Here is a 10,198-nt window from a genome sequence, read left to right on the forward strand (position 1 = left end):
CACAAGACACTCCCACATGGACATGGAATCCTGCCCCATTGTACTTGGGACAAAGATATCTGTTCAAAACCTCTCATCAGACTCTTTCTTCCAGGAAAGTCCAGTGGGGAGATCTTCTGAATGACAGACCAAGAATCTTCATCATTTTTTATAGCCTTTTCAAGTTAATTGGGTCTGCTGGTTAATTTCAGAACCAGATTCTGCAAAACAGGCTTTCTGCAACATTTTTCTCTGAGTCACAGGACGAAGTGTGATTAGTTCTTCCTCAACATAGAGATATGCAGCCGCCTTAACTGAACTGTAAATTATCTTCCCTCTGACATCTAAACAATAGTATTTGAAGCATGTCTTTAAATACTTGTGTTCTTTAAATACTTGTGTCTTATTACAGTTACTGACTTTTTTGTGGAGGATTTTTTAAAAGACCTGCCCTCTCCACCTAAAAAAATGTCTCCTCGTGCACGCCCTGTTTAAAATGTGCTGTTTTCTTAGCTTATACAAGCTTACTGTGTCCACATACAGCAGGGGCTATATACTGGACTTTATAGCAAACTCAGTTGACTGACCGTTCGGACAGATGAGCACAGATTTTTGCTCCGTTGATCACATAACTCCTCCTCTACCACGCAGTCCCTACGCCATCGTGATTATTAGCCTCTGCTGTCGGATAGCGACAGCCTATGGCGACAGCTGGCTGCTGTGACAGCACATCCCATAATGCTTTGCTAGGAGAGCACATAGAACGGTCTTACAAAAACATATCATCAGAATGATTGACAATTATGAGGACCACTTATTTAGATGATCCATCCGGAAATAAAAGATCGTCCTCTATACCTAAAGGTAACTTTTGAATAAAAATAATTTTAGTTGAAGATGTACTTTATTATACTTTTATTTACCAATTGTAACTTGAGCTATTTGTTGATCATATACAGTCAGTGTTGTGCTAGTTACTGAAAAGCAGTAACTAGTTTCTGTTACTAGTTACTTCATTTCAAAAGTAACTTAGTTACTAACTCAGTTACTTACACCATAAGGTAATGCGTTACTGTGAAAAGTAACTATTTAGTTACTTTTTTTTTTAAAGGTTCACATTATGCCCTTATAGCCTTCATTTTAGAAATGTTATTGCACTGGAGAATAATACCATCTGTTGAAGAACTTGACATGCATTTGCATCATGAAACTCTGCTAAGCAATTCTATATACAAGCAACAAAGATATGTTTCAAAGTGCCAATTTATTTCAGGGCAGAACAAACTGACAATGCTACATAGTAGGTAGTTGCCTGCAAAATTGCCCTTTACAGCAGGTGGCCTGGTATAATTTGTTCCCCCCTTGTAACCTTAAGAAACAAAGGTCAATCAACTCCAAAGTTTCAGGAATAAATTGTCATCATAAAAGATGCTTATAAGCCAAAAATGAAAAAGCTGGGACCTATTTTGTCTGATTTAGACAGGGGGAACAGATTACAGCAGGTTTTATTTCATCCCATATTGCCAATTCTGGCAATATGGGATGAAATAAAACAGCTGATGTTAGAACACAAACTGTTTATTAAGGTTAACTGTTAACAGTGATAAATTGTAAGTTAATATAAAACACAAATATAGATTTAAGTACTAAATTTCAACCAGGAAAAAATATATCCTTCTGCATATAGTCTTTAATGATTACACGTGCACTCCATTTTCTATTTCATTTTAATTACAAGTTTATGGTTTAGAACAGTTTTCAATGGGATGAGAACATTTGGACACTGTGAAACAATGAGAGATTTTTTTTAATGAACGTGGGAAAAGAACAAGGATCTGTTTGCTTTCAGAGGGAGGAGTAGACACTGCTGTCAGCGACCAGTTTTCAAGCAAACGTTTGTGTTTTATTATTAGTTTTAGATCAATATCACTGGCGATATTCTGCTATAACATGTGAAGTAAAGAATAAAACAGTAAAGCTCAACTTTCATACACGTAAAACCTTTCAAATTTCAAGTTCTGCACATTGGAATTGAGGCGGAGTTAAGTCGGGTTGTTCGTCCTACTCCGTGCGCGCTCCCGACGAGGGGATACAAATTTTCCCAGGGATAACTACCTTGGCACGACACCGGTAGCTTCTAGCTTCGTCGCAGCATGTTGCTTTTGTAGGTGTTTCAACAGATTACAGTTGCTGTTCTGGGCTGTAGATAGAATCTTTGATCCAAGGCACAAATTGTAAATTAATGAGAATATCTCCAAGTGAAGAAACTCGACTTGGGCTCTGCAGCAGCCGCCATGATGACTAGTGTTGGTAAACACAAATATGCCCTCAGCATGTTTCCTTCCTGTCTCCCTCTCTCTAACACACTAACTAAGTAACGCGTTAGACACACTCCCAGTCCCAACACTGTATACAGTAAACAGCAGATATGGGCACTAGTAGGTCTTTATCCTTTCTATGGTTAAAAAAAGAAATATTTGGAAAAGGGTTTCTTATGTCTACATTTTTATATTTTGTACATTTTTTATCTGTTTCTATTTATTTTTATTTTATTCTATTAAATACAAGAATTTGCACATTCCTGCTTATCTGACTACATCATTTTAAACATTAAAACAGATGTTATTAGGAAAACAGTTACTCAGTGCTTGAGTAGCCATTTTCCCAAGTATCTTTTTTACTCTTACATGAGTAATTTGTTGGATGACTACTTTCTGCTTTTACTTGAATGAAAAAATAAAATAATAATAATGTAGCGCTGGAGTAAAATCTTTGGATATTCTACCCAACTCTGATTCTAAGAAAGGACATACTCACTAATTACTACTGTAATTACCTAGCCTTACTCAGAAATCCAATCAGTTTAGATAAAAGCCGGTTTTCCTGCAAAATAAATCAAATAATGAGATATAGTTTGCCTTCAATCTTTTTCTCTGGTGCACCTTTTCTAAAGGGAATAATTTAGGAAATCTTGAAGTGGAAAATCATTTCATATCCACCAGCAAACTTCTATTTGTTAAAAAAATAAATTAAAATTAGACTAAAATGTTTCTGGTAAATTAAATCAATAGGAATAGCACTATAAGGTAGAAGAGTTTCTTAAATACAAATTGATTTAAAGTTGTATTGGAAAAATTTTAAGGTAAGATTTTGGTCATTCAGCAGATAATTTTTGTTTTGATTTTAATACCGGTGTGTCAATAATTGTAATGGGCAATGTAGTTGTGAAACTTTAAAAGAAGGAAGAAAACATTTCTGCATATATATGAACCGAGAGACAGATCGACACAGAAAGTACTTGAGCTTTGGCTTTGAAAGAGCAATTTGTTTTTTCTTGCTGGCCGTAAAACTAGAAAACCCCTACGCCCCTTACAGAGTGTTTAAAGAGTTAACGGGACTTACTTCCTTGTCTACTTGTACTTTATAAAACTGGAAAGGGGTTTCTCCCATTTCTATTAATGCATGGTTGGCACTCCAGAAGTAGGGAGCTTTTTACTAGAGGCAACAAGCAAGGCAGGAGTCTGGTTTCAATTGGTAAGTTTAAGTCAGAGCTGTTCTCAATACTTGCTGGACTCTGACAGAGTGTCTCTCTGAATTTAGTTCCATTCATAACTTTCATTGAGGATTTACAGACATAGCAAGGGGGATTTTATCGAGGAGTAGGAATTGGGGACCAGAGGATTTAATCTCTGTTTTGTACAGAAGGCATAGTCATGCTAACTTTCTTTTCCCAACACCTACTGAATGTCCTAGGGCAGTTTGTAAAATGATGACGAGAAAGGTCCACCACGGCCATGGTCTAATGCCACAGTTTTATATAAACAGAAAAGCATGCTTGTTAAAAAAAACATCTGTCACAGAATTAATCTAAACTTGTATATCATCTCTGGCTGTTTGTTTCATTAACTTAAATGGAGAGCAGTAACAGTGCTAGTGTTCTGAAGGCTGCGGGCGAGTCTAAATGTATTTGTTCCCCGGGCTTCTTGTCATTAGGCCATTGCTCCATTAAGCCTAATTGGCTGGAGCGAGGAAGCAATGGATGGAGAGAAAAGTAAGGGTAGAGAGTGAGACGGCATGTTACAAAAAAGGGTTTATTTATACTCACTATGCAGACAAAAAAGCAAATATAGAAAAGAAATGGGGAATAATTAATGTAAAATAGAAATATGACAGTATATTTGATTCTTGCAAAAGGTAAAGTTTTATTCATTATCAGTCTCTTGATTTTTAAGTGTGACATTAAACAATACATCCTCTTCTCCATCTGTCTACCATAATTTATTTCTGAACTTTCCCTGACTTTTTGTTTTCCAACTACTGTTGTTCTCATATACAGATGGATGCCTGTGCATCAATATCTTCCTGTGTGTGCCTTTCACTAGAGAATGGGAGAATCCTCTTTTTCTCTCCTTTCTTTCCAGTTTCTGTGGTACTTGTTGCCTCCCCGACTGTTGTGTCTACCACTCCTTCTTCATCACACCAATTTCCTCAAAAACAAAGTTTACCACAAGTGCACACACACAGATAAGCTACACACTGCTATTATCTGCCACTTTGTAGGAGGGTTACAAATTGAGGTGTGTGGAGGGGTCAGGAAGTGTTTGTGCTGCTTTTGTACCTGTGGGCAAAGTAGCAATCCAACTGAGCAAATAACAAATAGCTTTGTCCCCCTGCTTCCTCACTTCAGACAGTCTCAAAACAAATTAGGACTTCGGCACACTAGTTATCTACAGTAGCGTGCATACTTTGGAGATCACAGATCAAAATAAAGTAATCAATAAAAGCCCTTGTAGACCAATCTACATGTGATGTATAAACAATACATTGATGTTACATTAAATGCGTATGCTTAATATCAGCTATATAATTAAAGATAAACTTATTTATTCTGCACACTAAAAGAGGAACATAAAATCATCTCTAGAAGGGAACATTTATTTGCAACCACTTTACTATTCGCTGATGCACCATGTATAATCTTCATACTTTTCCAAATGTTTCCCTAAGTCCTGCCACTGTATCAAAGATTTGACTAAGCAGGTTCCCCTTTTTAAGCACCAAAGGGAGGACGGCTTGTTCATTATGATATATTAAACAAAATAATGAATAAGACTATGTTTAACTTGAACCTTATAATACAATTACACATTTTTGGTGAATACCAAAGTTATTTGCTGCACTTGTAGCTTCCTTCCATAACTTATGTGGAGAATATAAACTTGGGACCAGGAGATAGAAGAGAGAGTCACCCAAAAAGGTTTGGAAATTATAAAATAGGAAAAAAACTGTTATAGCCAACTAACCTGACATGATGATCACTGATAAGCAGCAAAGGTCCGCTGGTGTGATCAATGTATCTCTCCCATGCTATGGAAAAGGCCTTAAAAATTAACACGTGAAAGATACCACTGGATGAGTAATGGCGATCTCAGGCCAGAGAAGCGCAGTGGAATGCACTGAAGTGCAGACAACATGAACAGTTACAGCTGATGGCAGCAATTCTGGTCAATCAGAGTGGTTCCACCGGGTGCGACAAGGTGTGTTTCTGAAGTGTCCCAGAGATGCCAGCCACTTCCGTAAAATAGGTGGCTATTCTATTCTCATATATATATAAATATTTTTTTTTTTAACACACACTGCTCAAACCTCACATCAGTCTAGATCTGAGCGGATCGATAATTCAGGAAGTCAACTCATGAAAAGCAAAGTGTATTCTGTTAAGTTTAGAAGTCAAAGGCCATTTGCAGAATGTGGATCACATTGTCTGGACTTTTATATATTTTTCATACAATTAATTGACAGCCATAAAAAATATGACAATTTAATAAAAAAAAAATAAAAAAAAACACCCCTGAATATTTGAACTCACCTACCCTCTAGACAAAAAAAAAAAGTTAAGAACTCAACATAAATGCAGGTAGTAGTTGCAAAGTAACATGTAGTACAAAGCACTTTTAGGAAAAATACCAAAGCGCTTACACTACATTCAGTCATTAACCCATTCACGCACACACACTCACACTGATGGTGGCAAACTACAATGTCGCCTATGCTGCCCATGGGCTCACTGTCAGAAGAGAGGCTGCCATACACTGGCGCCACCAGTCCCTCCGACCACCATCACTATGTAATGTGGGTGAAGTTTCTTGCCCAAGGACACAATGACACTGAAAGCTGGAGCAGAAGACTTGAACCAAAAACTCTCCAGTTACAGGACAAACTCCTTGATCCAACGCCACTGCTGCCCCATAAAAGGTTTGGGTCCTGACAAGATATTGTGAAGGACCATCAGTCAGGCTCCAAAGGTTCTAATAAAAAACTCCAAAGTTCAGATAAACATCCAGAAGATTAGAAGAGTCATGAAGATAACAGTTTCTTCTTTCCATATTTGAAATATTTTTGAAGTATTTTCATACGAAGATCAACCATCCACAATAAAGTGGTTAGTTATTAATTACATTATTTCAGATTTAGCTTGTTCAAGCTAATTGCTGATTAAAATGATGAAAAGCTTGCATTTAGGACAGTCGAACAAATAAATCAATAGGGCTTAGAATGTTTGCAGGAGAATAGAGCATTAGATAAGGGGAATGGGTCCACGCTCACGCACTGATCAGTGAAGCAGCATTAATGTGTGGTTTGTAAATCTGATAGGGCTGTGACTCAAGGTTTGAACTGACTTTGTGATGAAGCATTAGATGAAAGTTTAATCATGCCCATGGGGAAATGGTTGGATAAGTATGGAGAAAAACTCCCAGAGATGTAGTCAAGAGGAAATTCGTCTGAATTAATTTTCAGACAAGTGCAGTTGTGCTTGATGTGTACTGACAGAAAGATGTAACAACATAGAGAAGCGACCCTCACAGTGTGGAAGACTATCGTTAAAAAAATGCACTAGAGAACGACCTGCAATCATAAAATGGATACCAGGTTTAAGGACTGGACATCAAAAGGAATCATTGCTGTGTGCACAATGATGAACAACAAAATCTTAAGTGATTTTAAAACACTTAAAAGAAAATATTCTTTGGACAAACGGGAGTTTTATCAATATTTACAAATAAGAAATGTTGTTACGGTAATTTAAAAATTAGGCCAATTACTGACAAAAATGTAAACCTAATGGAATTTTTGTATTAATGCCTATAAATCAAAAATTAGAGGGAACATTTTTTTCTCTTATCTATAAAAACCAAATGGATCTCAAAAACAATTAAACCCTACATATAAAAAAAAAATGGGAAAGAAAGGGCAATTTGAAAATAACAGAGGAGGAATGGGCAATAATGTGGAGACACAATTGGACATACAATAAATCTCTACAATGACAATAATTTGGGTGGAAAAATCTGGCAAGATTTTTTATCACACCTGCTCAGAAATGCCACTATGATAGAAATCCCCTACATGTTGGAGGAAATGTAGAAATCAAAATGTAAACCATTATCATGTCTTCTGGGACTGCCCAATTATAAAAAAGATTACTGGAAATAGATAAATAATGCCTTACAATATATTTTCAAACAGAACATTCCTTTGGAGATCAAGCTTATGTATTTTGGTATAATTCCTCAAGAGGCCTCAAAAAGAAATAAATATTTGATTAACAGCAAGTAAGTAAAACATTTCAAGAAAATGGTTATCACAGGACAAAACAACTAAGACGACTGGATCGACATAACATTTAACATACATAATATGGAAAAAGTAACAGCCTCTCTCAATCACAACACTGAGCAATTCTGTCTGTGATGGCAGATTTGAGTAGACTATGTAAAACTTAAAAAATCTGATTTCAATTTTAGAGACCTTGATTAAATCTCCTCGACAATCCAATCTCCTAATATGTTAAATTGAATTAAGTTTTTTTCATTGTTGTGTTTCCTTTTTTGTTTTTGTTCTTGTTCTCTTTTTATTTCTTTATTTCTATTATATAATCTTTCTCGGGGAAGTGAAATCACTGCTTTGTTTGGACTGCTATAACGCAATGCCCTACTTGTTCACCTTATTGCAAATGTTGGAGTTAATCCTTTGAAGTAGAGGCCTATGTCTATGTAAACCATACTTTTCTGAGAATCAATAAAGATAAAATAAAAAAAAAAAACTAGAGAAACTAAAATCTGAAATTGTCAACGGCAGAAAAAATAAACCTATAGTAAATCTAACAATAAAATCAATTGAATACTAAAACATGTTCACAAACTGAAGCAAAAACACTTAAACTTCTCTCACTTGGGACTCTGTTGATGGCTTTCAGTGGTCGAAGAACCCGAACTGTCCGAATGGCTGATAAGTTGATATTTTGAAGGTCCAGCGAGTACTCCACCATCCTGGATACACAAACATTTAGAGAAACACAAAGAAAGAAAACATAAATTTTCCACTTCATGTTTAAAATATTTGACCACTCATGCCTTTAAATAATTTAGTCTGTGGTATACGTGGAAATTAGCACCCACACTTGGTAGGTGCAGATAAGTTTATGAAGTGGCGGTGTAAATATTTGATGCAAATGCTACTGGTACTTGGTATAGCCTCCTATTCCAATGTATTTACGGCTCTTTTCAACCTCTGCTATTCTTGCTTCTGGGAGTGCAATCCTCTCTATGTGGATTACCTTGCCTCTGTTTGTTACCATCCGCCCTAATTTCTTCAGCCCAAATTACATTCCTGTGTACCTACTGTAAATCATGCTGGTGTGTATCAATGAGTAAAAGTGTTTCTCTGTATAAGCATAAAACTAAATTTGATCAGTGTATAAAATGTGGACGATAGTGGCCCGATTTCTGAGTCTCTATCCATAGGCAGTCTTGTTGACTATTTGGCTGAGGGGGTTCAGGCCTGCAGAACAGAATATAGAGCATCTCATTGATATATTCCATATATTTAATGGAGATTTGGACAAATGGCTTACAAATTAGCCTCAAGGATGTGTTATCCACAGCCTTAGGGAGTTTGTAATGGAGGCTCTCAGAATATTGTTCATTCATATTGTCTTGTTCATCTTCAGGAATTCCAGGATCTGTGTGTGACCTTGAGTCATAGGTGCAGTGCACAGGTTTATTTTGCGTTTACACTTTCAGGTTACTGTTCCTCTGGTGTTTTCACCAATGCATCTCTTTGCCTCCTTCTTATGTTTATCAATGTGCTGTTGTATCTTAGTCACTGTAATGCCTGACAGAAGCTTCCATGTTGTAGAAAGACAGGTAATTGGCCCTTAGTTGGTTGGGACTTTCCTCTTCTCTGCCATTAGTGAACCATTCAGGGTGGGATGGTTCTACGGCAGTTAGTTAATTTGTGCAGCTCATGCAGAGAAATCAGATTCTTCAGCCAGTTGTGGATCATGACCAGATGGTGCTGTGCAGTTCTTCAAACCCCAGAATCCTTTTCTGGATGCCTTTGTGATGTTTACAGTATTTTTCTCTTTTTTTAAGGGAGATCAGTGTGGTCTACTTCTAGATCCAATAGTCATTGTGCATCAATATTTTGTGATGCTTCTTTCTCCCACATACCTTTCCATTATTGTTTAGTCTCCAGCCTTGGTGGGTTTTTTCATGTATCATTACCCTCTCATTGGAAGTACATTTTAGCTGGTTCAGTGAAGAACAGCCTGTTTATTTTTTCTGCCTTCTTCTTTGTGTACCTCTTCATTCAAACAATCAAGGCTTGGAATCTTTACTTGGCAGTTTCAAGGACCTAAGGCATGGGCATATGCTTGCTTTTCTGGGGTATTTGCTTTCTAGATGCAACCTTCTTGAGTACTTACCGTTGGTTTACTTCTTTGCATGTTATCTTCATTTTGACTTCAAAACTTCATCTCTATGGTGGACACTCATGACATTATCTCTGCCATCATCTCAAAAAATCATTAATGCTGTACTGTATAGTTCATTGGTTACTGTGATGGTCACAGTAGAAATTGTAGTTAGTGCTTTATTCACATAATCTTGGAGATCCATTTGAACCATTTCACTTGACTTTGCTTGCTGGAAAATTGTATATTGCCTTATTATGTTCCATTGTCTATTGTCTCCTTTTCCCAAAGACCTACTTCCCAACATAGTGCCCTGGTCTATCGACACAAACCTCGTTTGACTGGGCAAAATCTGAGATGGTTTGGTTTATTTGAGGTAGGCAGACAGCTCTAATGATCTTGCCCAAGGCCCAACACTAAATAATGTCATATGCACATATACTATATCTATGTATCTATGTGTAT

At 36.7% G+C, this 10,198-nt stretch overlaps 1 protein-coding gene across 4 annotated transcripts in view; it reads right to left on the reverse strand.

The window, feature by feature from the left end:
* cacna1g (calcium channel, voltage-dependent, T type, alpha 1G subunit) overlaps window positions 1–10,198 on the reverse strand; it is a 111,331-nt gene that overhangs the window by 79,128 nt on the left and 22,005 nt on the right. For all 4 annotated transcript variants that reach the window (XM_015384960.1, XM_015384959.1, XM_015384958.1 and 1 more), the window contains exon 3: window positions 8,212–8,309. In XM_015384960.1, the coding sequence (XP_015240446.1) occupies window positions 8,212–8,309 (98 nt within the window). The remainder of the gene's footprint in view (window positions 1–8,211; window positions 8,310–10,198) is intronic.

Source organism: Cyprinodon variegatus, unplaced genomic scaffold (genome assembly GCF_000732505.1).
Source record: "Cyprinodon variegatus isolate N-32 unplaced genomic scaffold, C_variegatus-1.0 Scaffold327, whole genome shotgun sequence".
NCBI lineage: Eukaryota > Metazoa > Chordata > Actinopteri > Cyprinodontiformes > Cyprinodontidae > Cyprinodon > Cyprinodon variegatus.